Below are 21,043 nucleotides of genomic sequence, written 5' to 3' on the forward strand. Positions count from 1 at the left end.
GTTTCTCCCCGGTTCCAATTCAGGGACGTACCAGACACTGGTACGTTCCTGAATTGGGTCCGGGGAGAAACAAGCTAAGCGTTGTTGATGACCCACCACTACAGCACACACAGCCCCATCGCTAACCACGGAAGTAAGTAGATTGTATTTTATTTTAATCCAGTGTTTCGTTGCCACTGAATGACATTGTTTATTATTGTGTAAATCCTTCGTCCACTGCATGCACGATAAAGGTAAATACTTTATGGAAAAGCGTGGTACAAATTAATGTCCCCTTTTCCCAATATTTATTATGCTAACGTGAGCTAGCTAAAGATGACTGACACGTCGCCAAAGGAGAACAACATTGACTGATTAATTAAACAAAACATATATTAACAGTGTCAGTAGGCTATGTAGAATGGGTACAGTTCAAGGAAGGTACATGCCAATACAAAATCTGCTAAGGCTAAGAGGATAAACCCAGAAAAAAAAGCACTAAGACTTGTTTACAGCAGAGTCCTCCATTTTCAATTAATCAGAAAAAACATTTAAAGACTTGCAAATATAACACTTCTATGCAAAACAGAGACAGAGCACCCATGACATTGAAGTTCACTGTGTGTGTTGCACGGGGGGGTGTTTGGGGGAAGAACCTGCACACCTGCAGGCTGCACTCACTCACTCAACCCCCACCCCTCTCTCTCTCTCTCTCTCTCTCTCTCTCTCTCTCTCTCTCTCTCTCTCTCTGTCTGTCTCAGCTGCCCATGGCTCACAGTCACAGCATCAGGAGGGACTCTCCTGAACTCCCAGATTTCTCTCTGCTCAAGAGACTGGCCAGAGACCAGCTCATTTACCTGCTAGAACAGGTGGGTGCATGACATGTGAATGTTACCACCTCGCATACCTGCTATAGATGTCACTGTGCGTCTGCGTGCGTGTGACCAGATCCAAACTGTTCATTTGAGACACAGAAGTATCGATTGTGTGGGACGGGACCTCTAAGATACTTAACCCATAATTTAGACTTAAATTTGATAAAAACCTGTTTCTGTCAGTGGTGCTCAAACTATTTCATGTCAAGGAAGGACCCCAGAAATTATATGTAGCGTATTTGGCCTCCGACCCCCATCTGAAAATATGTAGTTCTAGGGACCACCAGAGGCAAATATTTGATTTAAAATGTTCGCTCTGAAAGTACATATTCCAAATTTGCGCCACATTTTCACGATCTTTCAAAAAATCAGATCTACGAGCACATTATGAGCTTGAAGATCTGCTATTTTTCAATAGCTAAAGTGCTTAAAACACCAAAAGGGGTTCCCGTCCAAAAAGTAAATACCTTGATCTCATATTCGACATTTAAACTCCTCTGGCGACTCACATTTTGTTTGAAAATGCTAATTTTGGTCATGGGGTGGTATGGCCGACTTGGTAGGCCTACTGTAGCCTATAGAGCGTCGCAGTCCCCATTCATTTTTCCCATAGACGTTTCAAAAATTACATCTAAAAAGGGGCCTTTTTAGATGTACTTTCCCTTTCGTTTTTTTAGCATTATGTTATACTTTAGCTTTTGAAAAATAGCAGATCTACAAGCTCATAGCACGGCACCGAGTGCCACGCTACAAGCTTGTAGATCTGCTATTTTTGAAAAATCGGGAAAATGTGGCACAAATCTTTGAATATATATTCTTTCAGATAGAACGTTTTTGACTCAAATCTTTGCTTCTGGGCGGGTCCCTGGAACAACATATTTTCAGATGGGGGTCGTGGCCAATTACATGTATATAATGTTTGCGGTCAGGTCTAAATGGGAGTTTGTGTGTGTTTGTGTCGCAGCTACCTGGCAAGAAGGACCTGTTCATCGATGCAGACTTGATGAGCCCCCTGGATCGCATTGCAAATGTCACGACACTCAAGGTAAAACCTTAACATCTGCAATTCTTCCACCTGCTGTAACAGTGCACTTTATTTATACAGCACCTTTTCAGACAAAGTCACAAAGTGCTCAACAATATAAAAACAGTGAATCATGATACATAATTGCGAACGCAGTGAGCACTTACTATGAGACCTAGCAGATCATGTCTGTGTGTCTGTCCGTGTGTCTGTCCCGCTATCCAAATATGGAGTGTGTTGCATCAGCAATCACTCAGCTCCATATATGGGCACAAAAGTGGCCAGGTCCACTCAGCTCCATATATGGGCACAAAAGGGGCACCATATAAGGAGTCCCCAAAGCAGCTATACGTCCAAAACCCAAATATGTACGAGCTGCGTTCGCTTCCCGCGTTTGCGCGTCTTACTCGTAATCAATTACTTGTACTCGTAACAAGGCAGAGTACAAATACAGTGTCAGTGGAACTGACACTGTACAGTGCACATACAGTACATCGTTTGGGGTTTAAAGAAGGCTTTCCTATACAAATGGGTCTTTAATTTGGTTTTTAAAAAGAGTTAAGGAGATAGCAAACCTAAGGTCCAATGGGAGGCTGTTCCAGTCTGGGAGCCCTACAGGCCTTGTCGCCCTTGGTCATCTTAAGCCCAAACCAAACCACACCATTGGGTAGCCATGCAACTCCTTCTAACCAAACGGTTGCGAGGAGTTGCATGGCAATGGAGGACCCTATTGTAACAAGTTTAATGCTTCATGGTGTGATGTCGTCCAGTCCACAGTTAAGTTTTGTATTGAGTTGTGCTTTAAATGTACTATGAACTGTTAATAAATACTTCAATCAATCAATGGCGACCCTTTGGTGTGGTTTGGGCCATTGAATTGAACCAGTTGAATCACTTAGGTCAACGTGGGTCGACGTGCAGCAGGACATATCACACCGCTCAGGACGAAAGCTGAAACAGTCTCGTCCCGTCTCAACCCGAACAGGCACATGGGGTTCCAGTATAGTTCAGCTAGGTACTGCAGTGCCAGGCCATTTGGAGCTTTAAAAGTTAGCAGTACAATTTTAAAATCAATTCTACAAGTTACAGTTACAGTGAGGCCAGCACTGGGGTAATGTGTTCAGACCTTGAACTAGTTCCAGTGATGAGTCTGGCAGCCCAGTTCTGTACTAACTGCAGGCAGTGTATTGATCCTAGAGAGGTTCTGTACTAACTGCAGGCAGTGTATTGATCCTAGAGAGGTTCTGTACTAACTGCAGGCAGTGTATTGATCCTAGAGAGGTTCTGTACTAACTGCAGGCAGTGTTCTGTGCTAACTGCAGGCTCTGCTTAAAAATGATGTTTTATGTCTTCTGTTGCAGCAACATGAAGTTGACAAACTCTACAAAGTGGAACATAAACCTATTGTCAGCAGCTCTGACCAGTAAGTGAGTGATGTGTGTCCGCGGCCTGGCATAATTCAATAATAGTCTTATTCTCGCCGCGACTGCTTGTTAATGTTGTATTTTGTTCACGTAGGCTTTGTTTCCTCATTCGTCCAAGAATTCGAACCGTGAAGTGGATATGTGGTGAGTACAGTGGTGGAACCCGTTTTCAACACAAAGGCTGATTATCCAGTATCCACTATTTATTTGCCTGTTGAATTATTTAAAACCAATGTGTTTATTTGATGGCATTCTTCTCTCTTTTCCAGATGTAGTAAATGCAGACAAGTCGGCCGGAAGGTCCAGACAATACAAGATCATATTTAGCCCTCAGAAGGTACAGTACATACAGTAGTGGTTCTCAAAGTGGGTGCAGTGCCGCGGGATAGTTTGATGTTTAGAATGTATTTGATATCACTACATGCTTAACCACCCTTTGCAAAACGGACCTGAGTTGCACTGTACGTACTACGTAGGTGTGTTTCTTTTTCCATCAACACCAAATCTCTTTGCGGCTACTGCCCCCCCCCCCCCCCCTCCCAGAATGGGGATGCTGGGGTTCAAGTGGATTATTTATTTCATTCTGTCCTATAATGGAAACTGATATGTTCTCATGTTTTCCTTGTGACACATACTGTTACCTTTGCAGGCAGTGAAATTCGTAGCTTGGGTAGCAGCCTGATTCGCTGTGTTTTCAGGCTGGAAGTTGGAACCCAGGCTATGAAATGTGTGTACTTTAACTACTTTGAGCTTCCTAAATACTGTGGATAAAATACAGTAAGCTCCAGATATACCATTATATCAACCTTTAGTGATCTCCATTGGGAAATTCAGATAACGTACCAAACAGTACCAACTGCTGTGATCATGGCCAGATACAAGATGGGTACAGTTAAGATATAACTAAAATAAATAGAGACCCCGTCCCCTACCCAACGATCTGAGGGTACGCGGGGGGTTGTACTGGCAACCAATGAAGGGAGGCCAGGACAGGGGTGATGTGTTCATGCCTTCTCGTGTTTGTCAGCAGTCTCGCTGCAGAATGTTGTACCATTTGTAGGCGAGCTATGACTTTTTTGCTGAGACCAGAGTACATAGCATTACAATAGTCTAGGCGTGAGGATATAAATGCATAAATTACTTTTTCGAGGTAGGTTTTCGAGATATATGTATATCATATAATATATCAACAGTGAATGTGATGTATAGCTAGTTACTAGCAATAGTAAAATCAAATAGCTTACTGTGTGTGTGTGTGTGTGTGTGTGTGTGTGTGTGTGTGTGTGTGTGTGTGTGTCCAGTTCTATGCGTGTGATGCAGTGTTGGAGGAGCAAGGCACATATGGTGGTAGGTGACCTCTGAACTATAACCTTTGATTCAGAGTATTTTCAGAGATGCGTGGTGGCTTGATGCCTTTCACAATAAATGCTTTAGAGTAATGATGATGCTTAGTGACTAATATACATTTCAAAATAAAAGTTCCTCTGTCTGTGTTTTTGGGTAGACGTGACCACAGATGAGTGGGCCTTCTATCTCCTCCCCCTGGATGATGACATCATCAGCCTGGAGCTCCCCGAATTCTTTCGGGACAACTTTCTGGTAACGTTCTAGTCTGAAAAGGCCTTTAAATGATCCAGCTTTGATGGTTTGTGTGAACAAAAACATTGAAGACAAAAGTGAGGTCGCAAATTATGATTGGCCAGAATGAGATATTGTATGATGACGTATGATAAGAGCGACCCTCATTTCACACGTGTGTGATTTCTTTTTTTAAGAACAGCTGGTGTTAAGTCAGTAGTTCCCAACATTTTTCATGTCAAGGACCCCCAACTTGACACTAATTAGCCCGCGGACCACCATTTGAAAAGATATGCCAGGAGAACCCCCATAAGAGAAGATTTTTACGGCTCTAGCAGTGACACTCAATCCGTTTAATTTCAAGGACCCCCAGTTTGACATGCATATTAGTCTACAGACCCCTATTAAATGTCATTTCTATCTCTGGGACCCCAATTTATATTGTAAAATCAATGTTAATTTAACTCTGAGAGTGTACAAAGGGACCCTGTCCCATTTGTACACTCAGAGTTACAGACCCATAAGGGTCCATTTTGTTCCAAACTATCATTTAGCTGGGGACCCCCTGGAACTCCCTCAAGGACCCCACTTTGAGAACCACTGTGTTAAGTAACCGTAACATAAGGTGTGTTGTCCTAGGAAGGGGACCAGCGCTGGGTGAGGACAGCAGGCAGTGCCCTCCATCTCCTACACACCCTTTACGGTCCTTTCTCCAGGGTGTACGGGATAGGACGATGCTCTACGGTAGTACCACACATACAGTATGAACACACACCATGACAAGCTTCATAAACATGAAGGGGGTGCACACAAAATTACACCAGAAGTGTTGTTTTTAAAGTGAAATACCGGTACACCTTTAGGGTATGCATGGTAAAGGATTTAGTTGTTGTTAATTCTCTCTCTCTCTCTCTCTCTCTCTCTCTCTCCCCGTGTGTGTTTTAACCAGATGGCATACGAGTCCTGGAGAGAGCAGGTAGAAGAAGGAGAAAAGAAAGCCTGTCAAGCTGAAATTGGAAAGGTCTTTCTCATTGACAGAGGTACAGTTTAATGGTCTTTCTCATTGACAGAGGTACAGTTTAATGGTCTTTCTCATTGACAGAGGTACAGTTTAATGTTCTTTCTCATTGACAGAGGTACAGTTTAATGGTCTTTCTCATTGACAGAGGTACAGTTTAATGGTCTTTCTCATTGACAGAGGTACAGTTTAATGGTCTTTCTCATTGACAGAGGTACAGTTTAATGGTCTTTCTCATTGACAGAGGTACAGTTTAATGGTGTTTCTCATTGACAGAGGTACAGTTTAATGGTCTTTCTCATTGACAGAGGTACAGTTTAATGGTCTTTCTCATTGACAGAGGTACAGTTTAATGGTCTTTCTCATTGACAGAGGTACAGTTTAATGGTCTTTCTCATTGACAGAGGTACAGTTTAATGGTCTTTCTCATTGCCTGTGGTCGGGCAAGCTTCGGGGCGAGAAACCGAGGTGTCGGATATATTCAAAGAAAGTGGACGGTTAAATTTGCCTCTTACGCCGGTATCGGCCGATCATGAGATAAACAATCTGTGCTAAAAACTTGATGGGAGCACCTCTACTGTTTAGTTTACTGGTTTAAGGTTTATCTTCTCCATTGACTCTGTAGATGTGGACCTTGTCACCCCGCTGTGCTCGCAGGTGGTCTACGAAGGACTAGTCGACGACATATTTAGAATCAAATGTGGTAAGTGTGCTGTGTGTGTGTGTGTGTGTGTGTGTGTGTGTGTGTGTGTGTGTATGTGTGTGTGTGTTGTCTCCTGGACAAGAAAAGGATGGTGACCATGACCTACCATGACCTGGTTGAGTGAAATGTTGCAGACTTGTGTGGAATGTACAGTAGCGTAAAGTAACTACAGTACATTTATTCAAGTACTGTACTTAAAGTAACATTTTTAGGTACTTTTACTTTACTGGAATATTTCCAGTTTCCAATACTTTTACTTCTACTCCACTACATCTTGGATCCAAATATTGTACTTTTCGGCTTCCTTTTTTTTTTAAATCATTTTTATCCCACGATTTTTCAACCCATGTTTTCACCCAGTGTCAATTATCTAATGTAATCCTGTGCGCTACACGTCCTCGGGCAGCAGACTGACCTCATGCTTACTTCTATGCATGAGGAGTCCAAGCTGCTTCTTTTCACCTGACAGAGGGGAGGAACACGTTATTCCGACCAGTTCCTTTCCCCTCCATCAGGCTGGCCAGGGGGAGGTAGTTTAGAGACCAGGATTACTGCATGTTTTTGTGAGGGTACCTACCCTAGGGGACATGGGGAGAACATGCAAACTCCTCACCGAAAGGCCCTTTCGCCAACCCCACCTTGGGTATGGGCACCGATGACGCGGAGGAGAGAACACGCCCCCAGCGTCCACAGAGCCCCCAGTGCCCACAGCGTCCCCAGCGGGAATCAAACCTTCTAGCTGTGAGGCGACAGCACTACCAACTGTGCCACCGTGCCCCCTACTTTTCGGCCAAATCAATTGGGTTCAGAAGTGTCCTGAGGAGGCGTGTCTGACGCCCGTCCTGGACGAAGTATCCAGACCGGACGTAAAAATATTATCCCATTTTATTTTTAAATCTTTAGTTACTTTGTAGATTTTGATCATTATTACAAAACATACATTAACCAATTCCTTTTGTCCATTTGAAAATAGCGGATCTACAAGCTCACAATGTGTCACGAATCGATGCGACACATTGTGAGCTTGTAGATCTGCTATTTTCAAAACATATTTTTTTATTTTTATACATTTGAAAACGGGACATTCTGCATAATGAGTACTTTTGGTACTTTCAGTACATGTCGATGCCAATACTTTTGTACTTGCGTACACTCTCTTACTTAATCCATACAGTAACGGGAACCCCTTTTTGTTGTTTTAAACATTATGTTATAATTTAGCTATTGAAAAGTAGCAGATCTACAAGCTCACAGCGCGGCACCGAGTGCCACACTACGAGCTTGTAGATCTGCTATTTTTTTTTAATCGTCAAGATGTGGCACAAATCTTTGCTGTTTTTACCTAAATTCTTTGCTTATAGAGGGTGTCCTCTGGAACAACATATTTTCAGATGGGTGTTAGAAACAGGTTTTTCAGAAAACTTTTAGGATTTAGAAGATCTTTTCGCTTTTAGAATCGGTGTCAGTCCTAAATGGGTTAAGTCCGCCACTGTGAATATGACATCATCAGGTGAATTCTGTCATTTGTGTTCATGTATTTCTGTGCAGCAAATGTTGTGTATAGTCAAATAATAATAAATAATATTTGTTGTGTAGGTTGCGTGGAGTTTGGACCTGACGTTACATCTTCAGATAAAAGCTTAAAAGTGATGCTGAACTCTCAAGACAAGGTAGGTCAGCACCATCCATTTCCTCATCTCACCTTTGACTCTTTGTTTCTACGTGACTTCCTGTTCTGAACCATGATTTATCTCTTTTAGGTGTTCAATGAAATCAGAAACGAGCATTTCTCCAACGTCTTTGGATTTCTCAGTCAAAAAGCCAAGAATCTCCAGTCTGCTTACGATGTGAGTGTGAGAAGAGCACACGGGATCTTCTTAACACAATCTTGCATAGCCAGGCCACGCATTTAACTTTCACTAGACCTGTACGTGCCCGTCGGCCACCGGCCTACTTGAGAAAGATGCAACTTGGGAACCTAATACCGTTGTCAACTTGTCATAGCACCCGTTTTAACTATCTGTCTGCGTCCCACATGGAGATCTCTCTTTTCATGTAAATTGTCAAGGACCTCGAAAGTGACAGTAATTTGCCCACGGACCCCCATTTGAAAATTATATCTATGCCAGGGACCCCCATAAGAGAGGATTTTTACGGCTCTAGCAGTGATTATCAACCTGTTCAATTTCAAGGACCCCCAGTTTGACATGCATTAAGGGCCTTTCAAACGGGAAGCGAGGGAAGCAGGCGTTGCCTGGATCAACACAGGTCTCCTCCAGGTCTGCTCAAGAGGGGCGCAACAATGCAAGCGTAAAAAAAAAAGCTAAACAGAATCCAGGTCTGGTGAGTCGCGGGTGTGTGCACGTAATGAGCACGCTCGCAACAAATTCACGGGACCGCGCTCATGTAAATAGTTGACGCTTGCGTTGTCGCACCGCAATTTCTCCATGCAAAAACGCAGGTCTCATTGAAAATGAACTATAAGCGCGTTAAATCGCTTCACGTTTGAAAGGCCCTTTAGTCTACGGCCCCCATTTAATGGCATTTCTATCTCTGACTGAGACCCCAATTTATATTGTAAAATCAATGCCCTGAGAGTGTACACATGGAACCAAATGGACCCGTTAGGTGCTAAACTAGCTAAAATATAATTTAGCTGGCACTGCCTCAAGGACCCCTGGGGGTCCCCGGACCCCACATTGGCATCCACTGACATAGGTAGTCAGATGAGTGACATCACAGGCTGACCACAGCACAGTCCCAGATCCGCCATGAGGCCAATGTTTTTCTTCATTCTTCTCCAGAAACGCCGTGGGATGGACATTAAACAGATGAAGACCTTTGTTTCAGAGGAGCTGAAAGGCTTAAAGCAAGAACACCGGCTCCTCAGTTTGCGTAGGTTCTGTATTCTCATTGGTTGTTGTTTAATCGTGTAATATTCCTATTGGTTGTTGTTTAATCGTGTCAGTATTCTCATTGGTTGTTGTTTAATCGCGTCAATATTCTTATTGGTTGTTGTTTAGTCGTGTGAGTATTCTATTGGTTGTTTTTGTGTAGACGACATCGTCACCACCTAGTCACACTGATGGCCTAGCCTGATTGGCTGCCACACACGCTGCCTAAGCCAATGGAAGTGTTGTATGATTGACTGCCTCCTAAGCTATGCCACACGCACAGCGAAAGGGCGTATTTCCGCACCGCAGCGAGCAAGCGTTTACCACCGAAGCCTCGAATCGATAACAGCTGCTAGTGTTATGAGCTGGACAGCATATAAGCGACAACAAAACACAGTCATTGAACCACGCACAGTCGAAAACGTCGGAAACGATTACGAACACAAACAACGGCTCCGAGGTTGCGCCAGAGAAACGTACGCGTTATTAAAATAATAATATGTACCTGTTTCACCTGACACATTATTACTATGTAATCATTCCTTGTTTAATCATGAATGTCAGTATTACTGAATCACTAAAAGTGCTGCTACTACGGTCCTTTTTTCAGATATTGGTGCGAGTGAATCAATGATGAAAAAGAAAACCAAGCAGGACTTTCAGGAAATGTTGAAGACAGAACACTGTAAGATTGCCTTATTAAATTATGTTTTTAGAAATTATTTTTTGGAAGCGGCAGGCCAAGTTTCTATTGCTGCTATAGTATAGTACAATGTTTTCTACGTATAAAGAAAAATGCTGTAGTGACATATGGTATAACCTAAATTGTGAACTTACTGTCTCATAAAGGCAGACTATTATGTGGAGTATAATTTAAACAGTCAACGATCTCTCTGTGCACAAAATACAGTCAGGAACATTACCATTAGCACTGGAGACTGGCAGGTTTAATGCCACTCCAGCATTGGTGAAACTTGAAAACTTGGTGAAATTGAAAACAAGACATAAGACACGACATAAGATGATTTTTTTAACGAGATGACTGCTATCTTTGGTGATTTCCTTGAGTTAGATGATTATGAGCTAAATTGATATATCTTTTGTTAAAGGAGTTTTTTGTATGTGGCAGATTTCATTTGTCAAGGTTGGGAGAGAAGACAGAAGTTAGAACACTGTATAATTCAATGTACTATGAGTATAATGTAAACATGCTGGAAATGTAAAATGGTGTCTTAAACACCCATGAGGGTTGTGCACTTTGTGTGCAGGACACGGAAATAAATTAACAATAAATAAATAAATCAATGAATCAAGTCATTAACAGTCACTGAACCTGTGAACAATGAACCCATAGCTCATTTAGAACTGAGGCCCATTCTAACCTAACCTCAGGTTTTCTGAAAACCTTCAAATTCCTATTAACCCATTTAGACCTGAGACCAGATTTAGCTCTGGCCCATAGCCCTATAATGCCTTTTGCTGCCGTTGCATTAAGGCTCTGCCAATCTTTGCTTCTAGCCCTCGCATGAAAAAGCAGAAATATAAAGAAAGTTTTACCTACTCCCCAATACAAAGACGGGTTATGTACCGGTAATTAGAAAGCCTACTTTCCTTAGTGGACGCACTCTGAGCCCCCCCACCACCACATGTATAAAATGCACTATTTGGCCAGAAAGGGATTGTTTTTCCACCAGAAAATAAATACTTTTAGTTACTCCACTGCACCCTCTACCGATATTGCCAAGAGAAAAATCTCATAGACAAGATTTTCCTTTCTGGACAAAAAGTGCATTTCTTTTACATGTGGTGGGGGGCTCAGACTGCGTTCACTAAGGAAAGTAGGCTTTCTAATTACACAAACCGCCTTTGTTTTGGTGAGTAGGTAAAACTATTTTTATATTTACGCTACAGAGGAGAGGCTGGTCGGCGTTTATGTTTATGTTAGGAATAGCTGGCATTAGAGCTATGGACCAGATAACGGTTCCATAGCTCTAATGAAGGCATTAGAGCTATGGACCAGAGCTAGACCAGATTCTACAAATGTCTTCTAAATCAAATATTTCTGTCAGTGGTGCTCCACCTTTTTCATGTCAAGGACCCCCATAATTATCTGTATTTGTTCTGTATTAAAAATGTTTGCTGTGATAGAGTATATATTCAAAGATTTTCTAAAATATATGAGCTTGTAGATCTGCTATTTTTCAACAGCTAAACATTTAAAGAATGGTTAAAGTGGTTTAAAAGCTAAAGATACACAGATGCGTTCCTATCTTCAAATGGGTTCAAATGCATTGGTGTTTAAGGATGTAACACACTCATCACTTGTCAATCACAGTCATTACAATATGATTAGTTCTACAAATCCTGTATTCTTCTGTTGTAGTATGTTACAATAATCCTGTATTCTTCTGTATCCTGTATTCTTCTGCAGCCTTACTGGAAGGGTTTGAAATCCGTGAATGCATTAACGCCATAGAAGAGCACATCAATAGACAGGTGGGTTCATTTTATCATTCTATCCATAAAACATTAACCACATGCATGATACTATACTGTACTGTACGGATGTACTGTAGCCAACTGTACTGTTACTGTACTTACTGTACTGTACTATACCAGGGGTTCTCAACCTGGGGTTTGCCAAATTATTTAGCATTTCCGGGGTCCCCAGCCAAAAACGTTGAGAACCCCTGGACTATACTATACTATACCAGGGGTTCTCAACGTTTTTGGCTCGCGACCCCCGCCCCCAATACAAACTGACTACACAAATTACCTTAATATTAGAGAAAATATATCATAAATGAATACTAAAACCAGATATAATCATTAAGGAAAGTTTATGCATGCACTACACGTACTATGTAAACTCCGGCCATTCAGTTGCAAAGATTAAATAATTTGGGGACCCCCCCAAAATAATTTCTCAACCCATGGGTTGAGAACCACTGTACTGTACTGTACTGTACTGTACTGTACATCTGCCACAATGTGCAACAACATTCTAATGTTGACCTTGCTCAGTCATTAATTCATTGTTTCTCTGGTCAAGGTTTCAAATGTAGAAAGTCTAAGACTCCTCTGTCTCCTGTCTCTCACGGAAAACGGTGAGTGTTCTTAGTATTTCACACCAGAGTAAAACAAATCCGGCCTCTTTACTATAAATAAAACAACTTTGTTTTTTATCTGACAGGGCTCCTGCCGAAAGATTACCGATCATTAAAAGCGCAATATCTACAGGTGAGCCTCCTTAACTCACATTGTTGTAGTGAAATGGCTTTTTTTGGGCATTTTATTTTGAAGTTTCAGCCTCAGACGGCAGGATCTAAGTTAATGAACCAATCAGAGCGCCAGTTAACTCAACTGTGTTGGTAAATTGTAAATGGTGCATTTATATAGCGCTTTTATCTAAGGCACTTTACATAGATTGTGCATTACATTGACCCATTCACACACACATCCACACACATTTACATAGGTTGTGCATTACATTCACCCAATCTATGTGAAGCACCTTGTTTAAAGGCGCTATATAAATGCACCATTTTGTTGAGATGTTTGGTCCGTTCCTTGTTTGGCCCTATCAGAGCTATGGAGTGGAACATCTCGTAACGTTTGCCAACCTGAAGCAGTTAGGACTGCTGGTGGAGCAGCAGCCAGGAGAGACGCTGACTGTGATGGACAGCAAAGTGGGCAAACTGGTCAACGAGAGGACCGGAGGTGATTTGCAGTGTTGCATTTTTGGCAGCAAATTTAGATTTTAGTCATAGTCCCTTGAATATACGCTTTCATTTAGTTTTTGTCACATTTCGGTCACCCGGAATGTTTTAGTGTTTGTCTAGTCTTGGCCGACTAAATATCGTAAGATTTTCGTCAACTAAATGTACAGTTGATTTATGTATTTTGGCGGGCCTTGATGCCGTCGTAATGGCTGATTTTACAAAAAAAATTACACTGAAAATAGCCGATCTACAAGGCGTCACACTGCGACACGTTGTGCGCTTGTAGATTGGCTATTTTCAGCATGCAACCAAACCCTGCTGCATGGAACCAAGTGTAAAATGACTCCACTAGTCCCTTTGATGTTGTCTGTTTAAAGCCACAGTAGTTATGACTCTAGGTGCCACATTTTGAATGTAGTAGTAATGTTCAGCAACTACAGACTAAATATTTTCATGGAACATTTTTGAATCGTGTGAGAATCCTGAACTCAATTATTGTGGAGGAAAATCGAGCATTTGAGCAAGAATCGTGCAGCACTACTGTCTAACTCCCTTTCTAGTTTCTTCTCCTCTACTTCCATAATGCGAATCTGTTTAGATTAAATATTTTATTATAACGATTGACTATATATCCTGCCTCATTCCATTTGTCTTTCTTTAGGAAAGTTGACTGTCATGACTGACGCTTTCTCTTCTTTGGCAAAGAAGAGTAATTTTAGAGCATTGAGTAGAAGACTCAATCTGGTAAGCAATCTTGAACCTTGCTATTTTTCAAAAGCGTCCATAGGGTCCATTTTCTACATAGAGGGAAAAGGGACGCACGCATACAGACAGACATACATGCAGAGATCCCCCCCTTTTATGAGCAGAATATGGACATAGATACAGAGATTTGTACATGTTTAGATATTTATGGACAACCGCCACACTTCCCTCTCTGCACATCATTCCCTCTGGAGCGCACTTCATGACAAGAGTGCAGTAACTGCGGAAAACAATTAAGAAGAAGAAGAAAAAAGATAAATGGGTTTAAAAGTCTTTTCAAACTGGTCAGCCAAATGAGGTATCGACATATTATACTAATGAGATAATTATTTTACCCCGTAAAAAAAGTAGTTGCTTGCACTTATAGGGCAGTGTATTAGATGATGTATTGTTGTAGATTAAATAATCTTCCAAAGATGAAGGAATGATGAAGTTTTTCAGGGTGAAGTGTTGAGAGTTTATGAAGAAGATTCAGCAGAGTAACAACATACATAGTAAGGAACAGGCCTCCTTGCCTATTCCGGCAGCCCCTCCGGGCGCAAGCCTCCTCAACCCTATTCTCAGACAGTTCTTATAGTCTTGTCTTAAAAGGATCCCTGGCTAATACGACAAATATGTCTTAAAACATAATTCCCCTCTGTTACTAAAAAAAATAAAATAAAAACACCTTCAATATTTTATTTATTTCATAAATAGAGGATTGCTCCTGTCGCAAGTAGCTCATAAAATGTCTACGGTGGATTTTTATGAAACAAACTCTTTACAGATTGAAAGAGGATAATTCAGGCTTTCCCTACAGCTGCAATGTTGGTGATTTTGACGTTGTTTAATATAATTAGAGAGGACTTTTCTGTTTGGATGAATGGGTTGTCTATGGGAAGTGTCACCTAGGTATCACCTTGCTGGCAAGATGGCAGCCGTGTGAATATCATCAATTGAGTGAAAGATTATCTGTTTATGAAAGAAATAAAAAATATTTATGGTGTTATTATTTTGTAAATTTACTATTTTAGTTATAGAGGGCAAGCATAATGTTTTAAAGTCAGGTCAGCTGTTAGATTGACACCTGCAGTCCTTCAATGAGACTGAATGCGGAAGGCAGAGAAATACACAATAATGCATATATTTGGCAATCTATTTGGTATTCTAAAATATCCATTACAGTTCCAGACTTTTTCTTTTTGTAAGTGAAACCACAGTTGGACACAACAGAAGATTTATAGAATGACAAATTAATAAACATTAAAGCAAGTACATGTTGATACAGCTATCTATTCTCTATTTGGCTAGCCTACAGATTACTATTTTATTTTATATAATATATCATCACGTGAAATTTGCTTTCGCATTTCACTACATGGAAATAAAAACATGCCACATGGAATTTTGTCCTCACGTGGTGTGTTTAGATCCGAGACTTACTTATAAATTAATACAGATAGATATCAAACATATACATATCACATGAAACATATTGGAGAGACTGGAACTATTTGATTTAAGTAAGCTCACTAATAGATTTTATGCAGATCTCACCCAGAGGGTTTTTCACCCATTTGCTCGAACATAAATAAAAACGGATTTAATTTTAGGACGAAATATAACTCAAGCGTAGTGAAGGGTTAGCCTTCGGCCATCTGACTGAGCGACATCTACTAATGTTACACAAGCTAATATTTTGTATTCATATCCAAATGTGAAATAGTCCTGTCCTTTCTCTCTGTTTTCAGTTGACCCACAAGTCAATTTGGTTAATGTGGCTTCTAGCGATCTCCATTGGGCTGGTGTTCAATGGCTCCCACATGACAGCATGTATCTGTGGCTTGGCTTGGTCTCGTGCTGTGGCAAAAGTGTCTTGGTGTTTGCCATGGTGTCAATTTCATCTCCTCTGCTATAACAGCAATGTACAGCATTGGCAATGTTGGTGCTGCTGCTCTCATGGCTCCTCTGTGAAGCTGGTAGATTCTTGGTTTCATGGTGTAGCTAGCAGACGTGCTGTCATTGCTGGTGAAAGCTTCTCTCTGCTAATCATCACTGGCTGTTGAAATGAGTCATTACAGAATTATTGTCAATCTGTGAGGTTTCAATCTAGTAGACTTGTAGAGTCGTGTAGAGTTGATCAGTTCTTGTTGATTCTGCATAGCTTGCTTCTGTGGTCATCTAGTAAAGGCATATTCATAGTCCAGTTTTCGGTGAATAGGTGACCACCGAAATGGTAAAAACAGAGATGTGTTGTGTGAGCAGTGACCACCACGGCTCAGTGACGCCATGTTGTAGTTTTAGTAAAACAGAGAGATGTGTTTGGGTGAGTGGTTAGTCTCTTATCACCACGGCTCAGTGATGCCATGTTGTAGTTTTAGTAAAACAGAGAGATGTGTTTGGGTGAGTGGTTAGTCTCTTATCACCGCGGCTCAGTGATGTCATGTTGTAGTTTTTGGTCGTCACCTCATCACTGAAAACTGGTCTATGAATAGGCGTTAAGTAATTGACACTCTCATTACTTTCCATTCAGGTGCCTAAATCAGATGAGGAATATGATCTCCGTGTCCCAAGAGACATGGCCTACATCTTTAGTGGGGCCTACATCCCTCTGAGCTGTAAACTCATCGAACAGGTGGGCAATAATAACACATAAACGCAACATGAATGGAAGAACATTCACTAAAACAGCCGGGAAAGCGCTCCACACTTCCCAAACTCTTCTCCCTTCTGGCTCCAAAACTATGGAACGCACTTCCCATTGCCATCAATACTGCAGACTCACTCCCAATATTCTGCCGTAGTCCGAAGACCCACCTCTTCAGACTCCATCTTAGCCCGTAGCACTTGCCTCGACGACCGTATGCAAAGGCTCAATTTATGTAATGTAAATAGCATTTTATGTAGACATAGCACTCTATAGTGCAGTTTCATTATATAGATATTCCACTGTTAGACGGAAGTTAGGTTCTTAGCTTACGTATGATTCTTGATGACAATTTTTTATGTATCTGATGTATTACCATGTGTTGTTCTGGAGTCTGGATTTAGTGGATTAAGAGCGTCTGCTAAATGCCTAAATTGTAAATTGATCGTAAATTGTAAACACACAGAAACCAATTACATTGTTCGTTAAGAGGGAACCCAAGTTAAAATTAAACATAATTAGTGCCATTGCAAATCTTTCTTGTGTGCATTGTCTTATCTGTGCTGTAGGTGCTGGAGAGAGATGGATGGACGGGACTTGAAGAAGTCACCAGGATGCTCAACGGGAATGAGTTTGCAGTCACAGGTCAGACCACTGGTTTTCAACCCTTTTCATATCAAGGACCATTATTTATTCGCCATTTGAGCCACGGAACCACCATTTGATGAGATTCAGCCTCAATATTTTTGTTATCGTTGGATAAGATTTTGTCCACAATTCCATGCTGTATTGGTGTTGGTACCATTTAGGAGAGATAACAGGCAAACGTTGATCGAAATAACAATTCTTCTACATTCTGTAATTGTGTAGACTTCTTGTAAATTTGCACACATGTTTAACAATAATTTAACTAATTTAACAAATAATTTAAACTGAAACCAAGTTTAATTTAACACTTTCAAGAGTTAAAGATCTATAAGGGTCCTTTTGGTTACCAACTCTCCATCATTTAGCTGGGGGACCACCTGGAACCCCCTCAAGGACCACTGGTTGAAAACCACTGTCTTAGCTCAAGACCCAGAAGATAGATTTGCCGTTGAACGGGACCCTAACTAGTTTGAATAACTGATCTCAGCGAATCAGCCTGCTTATGTTTCTGATTCTGTAACCCCCCTCCCCCAACCCCCCCAATCAGGCAGCAACGGAGCTAAGAACGATTCCCAGAGAATCATCCTGGTCATGTTCCTTGGCGGCTGCACCTTCTCTGAGATTTCAGCGTTACGCTTCCTTGGAAGAGAGAAAGGTACAGACGTAACAACTCAAACTTGTGGGCCGTGACACTTATGATTAGAATTAAAATACATTAAAATTAAAAAAGCAATTGTAATAAGACTATAAGACAATTTTCGAATACCAAACTAACCTTTTTGAAATGTAGTGCCATGTTTTTTTATTTTATAAATAGTCAGTGTGGCAGTATGTCAAATATAAAATTATTTCCAGCATAAAAATAAGCCTTTTTCTTATTTTGAAATATTTCAGGAGGGGACATTGTACTAATGATCATTAGACTGAGGTTCAGAGTTTGAATGAATGTAGAATTATGTGCAGGATTTTGGACTTCATTTAATTGGTTACATTTAACAAAGTCATTTTAGTTGAATCCTCTCTCTTCCACTTAAGCCAGTGTGCCAGTGATTACCCTTCCCTGTGCCACCCGTGCCCAAGGTTGCCTACCTGTGGTCTAGGCTATAAATTCATTGTGGTGACAACTGTTTTCTCCACTCTAGGTTATACATTTATTGTGGTGACCACTGTTTTCTCCACTCCAGGTTATAAATTCATTGTGGTGACCACTGTTTTCTCCACTCCAGGTTATAAATTCATTGTGGTGACCACTGTTTTCTCCACTCCAGGTTATAAATTCATTGTGGTGACCACTGTTTTCTCCACTCCAGGTTATAAATTCATTGTGGTGACCACTGTTTTCTCCACTCCAGGTTATAAATTCATTGTGGTGACCACTGTTTTCTCCACTCCAGGTTATAAATTCATTGTGGTGACCACTGCGATCACAAACAGCGCAAGACTTTTAGACGCCATGCTGGATCACCACATGTAGTCCTCTCCTGTTTCTTCCTGTCTCCAACTGTTCAGGACACACTCCTCCTCATGTATGGACCATACATCTGATTAGCTCTGTTTGGAACATCATATCTATGCTTGAGCTCCGGGAAGAAGTTCCGTGTCAGGATATCCCTGTGCGGGTAGAACGGGGGTTGAGCCGCAGTATCGTTTCCAAAATGTAAAGATATCAGAACCGAGCTATAGATGATAAACTTAGGACAGGCACGTACAATTTTAAGACGGGCATGAAAACCACTGCTTAAAGTCAGGCTTAAATAAAAATGCAGTGCAGTCGACCCCCGTCTGCATGCACAATATTGCTTCCGTAAGATTGCATTGGGAAAACATGGTACTGGCTGACTTCATAATTGATTGATTGATTGGTTTATTGAACATGAATGTGAAAACAGTAACAGAGTACAGTCAAACACTCCGTTCAAAAGGGATAGTACCAAAACAGTCCTTGTGGTCTTGTTTCTATTTAGGCCCTATGCAATCAATTCATAGACTAGCTTTGTACGCCGTTGTTTCACCCCTGTCTTAAAAGTTGACGTGCCTGTCCTAAGTTTATCATCTGTAGCTCGGTGCTGATACCTTTATTTTTTGGAAACTATACTGCGAAAAGCCACTGTTTTTGGACAGGCTCAACCCCCGTTCTACAGATGCAGGGATATCCGGCCACGGAACCTCTTCTCTGAGCTAAAGCGTAGATATGAGGTTCCAAACGGAGCTAACATCTGATCTGCACTTCTCCACTTCTGACACATTCCTGCTGCCACACTATTCTAAAATGCCATTGGTTGGAGGAAAGTGCATCATCGTAAATGTAAAGAACGATGTACAAAAGGAATAAATGTTTTAAATAAAGGTTTTAGCGTGTTTCAGTTCTTGTCCGTACAGTCATAAATGTATCCTATTGTCCAGTGGATAGCATAACAGAACCAGAACGTCTGAAGACCATAAGTCCCTGATGAAGACCTAACCCTGGAACGCATCTTGTGTCGCTTCAGCTTTTAACCACTTTAAACCATTATTTTAAACTTTAGCTGTGGAAAAATCGTGAAAATAATTGCAAATCTTTGAACATATATTCTTTCACAGCAAATGTTTTAAACGTAGCTTCTGGAGGTCCGTGGAACCAAATATTCTGAGATGGGGGTCGTGGCGGCCAAATACATATAATTTTCGGGTTTGAATCTAGATGATTATGGTGTACAGTTCATGAAAATCAAAAACTCCTCAACAAATTAGAATATTGTACGAGACAAAAAAGAAACAAGAAATGTTGACCATCTGAAAAGTATATTAATGTATTATGTTATATAATACATTATAATATTATAATACATTATATACAATATGCAGTCAATACTTGTTCTGGGCAACTTTTGAACTAATTATTTCATCAATGTGGCGTGGCATGGAGGTGATCAGCCTTTGTCACAATTGAGGGCGGTGTTATGGAAGCCCAGGTTTGTTTGATAACACAACCTAGATTCTCTGTGGGGTTTAGGTCAGGTCAGTTGGCTGGTCAGTTAAGCACAGTAATACCATGGTCAGTACACCAGCACTGTGGGCAGGTGCCAAATCGAGCTGGAAAGGAAGATTAGTATCTCCATGAAGCTTGTCAACATACCGTACTGAAGCACAATGTACTCTTAAAAGATGGCTGTGTTGAACACACTGACAGTTTTCACTGTCAGTGGATCAACACCAGCAGATAACATGGCCAAAATCATCACTGATTTGTCAAGTCCAGTCTTAACACAACCATCTATTATGATATGATATGATTTTACAGCACTGTGTGCCTCCGTACATTGACAAGCTTTATATTGATGCTAATCTTCCTTTTCAGGCAGCACTTGGCACCTGCCCACAGAGCCAAAACTACTGGTGTACTGACCATGGTATGTGCTTAAGTTGCTTAACTGACCAGCCAACTGGCCTGACCTGAACCCCACAGATAATCTAGGTTGTATTGTCAAGAGGAAGGTGTGAGACATGAGACTCAACAATACATATTAATGTACGGCTGTTATGGGCTTGTTGTGGGCTTTGAATTAGGCCTATATTACAGGAGAAAATGAACTTTTACACAATATTCACTAATTCATTGAGAAGAGATGGAGCTGTAGAAGTGTAAGAACCATTAAGGTCAGATCAGTGGTTTTCAACCCTTTTCATTTCAAGGTCCATTATTTATTCGGTATTTGAGCCACAGACCACCATTAGATTTAGCCTCTCAGACCAAAAACTAAAGAATATTTTGTTCTTGTTGGATCATTTGGATACGATTTTGTCCAGT

General features: G+C 41.1%; 1 protein-coding gene across 2 annotated transcripts; it reads left to right on the forward strand.

Annotated features, from left to right (window-relative positions):
* Window positions 1-91: 91 nt before the first annotated feature.
* vps33b (VPS33B late endosome and lysosome associated) lies at window positions 92-19,564 on the forward strand. Of its 2 annotated transcripts, XM_080772474.1 has the most exons (24): window positions 92-133; window positions 741-848; window positions 1,819-1,899; window positions 3,240-3,301; window positions 3,397-3,446; window positions 3,572-3,639; window positions 4,604-4,649; window positions 4,807-4,901; window positions 5,520-5,624; window positions 5,830-5,920; window positions 6,524-6,601; window positions 8,198-8,271; window positions 8,362-8,448; window positions 9,406-9,496; window positions 10,106-10,180; window positions 11,927-11,991; window positions 12,548-12,602; window positions 12,689-12,735; window positions 13,083-13,215; window positions 13,879-13,961; window positions 16,495-16,596; window positions 17,178-17,253; window positions 17,804-17,911; window positions 18,651-19,564. In XM_080772474.1, exons 2-24 carry the CDS (start codon window positions 747-749, stop codon window positions 18,728-18,730), a joined length of 1,854 nt encoding a protein of 617 aa, XP_080628600.1. In that variant the 5' UTR covers window positions 92-133; window positions 741-746; the 3' UTR covers window positions 18,731-19,564. The 2 variants fall into 2 exon arrangements, with proteins under 2 accessions (XP_080628600.1, XP_080628601.1); XM_080772475.1 differs by lacking the exon at window positions 92-133 and having other exon boundaries at window positions 3,240-3,305.
* Window positions 19,565-21,043: the final 1,479 nt, after the last annotated feature.

Source organism: Protomyctophum bolini (assembly GCF_963924005.1).
Source record: "Protomyctophum bolini genome assembly, chromosome: 1".
Lineage (NCBI taxonomy): Eukaryota > Metazoa > Chordata > Actinopteri > Myctophiformes > Myctophidae > Protomyctophum > Protomyctophum bolini.

Coding starts and splice junctions, on each gene's coding strand:
- vps33b (XM_080772474.1), top strand. CDS start 747: ATGGCTCACAGTCACAGCATCAGGAGGGACTCTCCTGAACTCCCAGAT. Junction 3,447..3,571: donor AACCGTGAAGTGGATATGTG/GTGAGTACAGTG, acceptor TCTCTTTTCCAG/ATGTAGTAAATGCAGACAAG. Junction 17,912..18,650: donor CTTCCTTGGAAGAGAGAAAG/GTACAGACGTAA, acceptor TCTCCACTCCAG/GTTATAAATTCATTGTGGTG.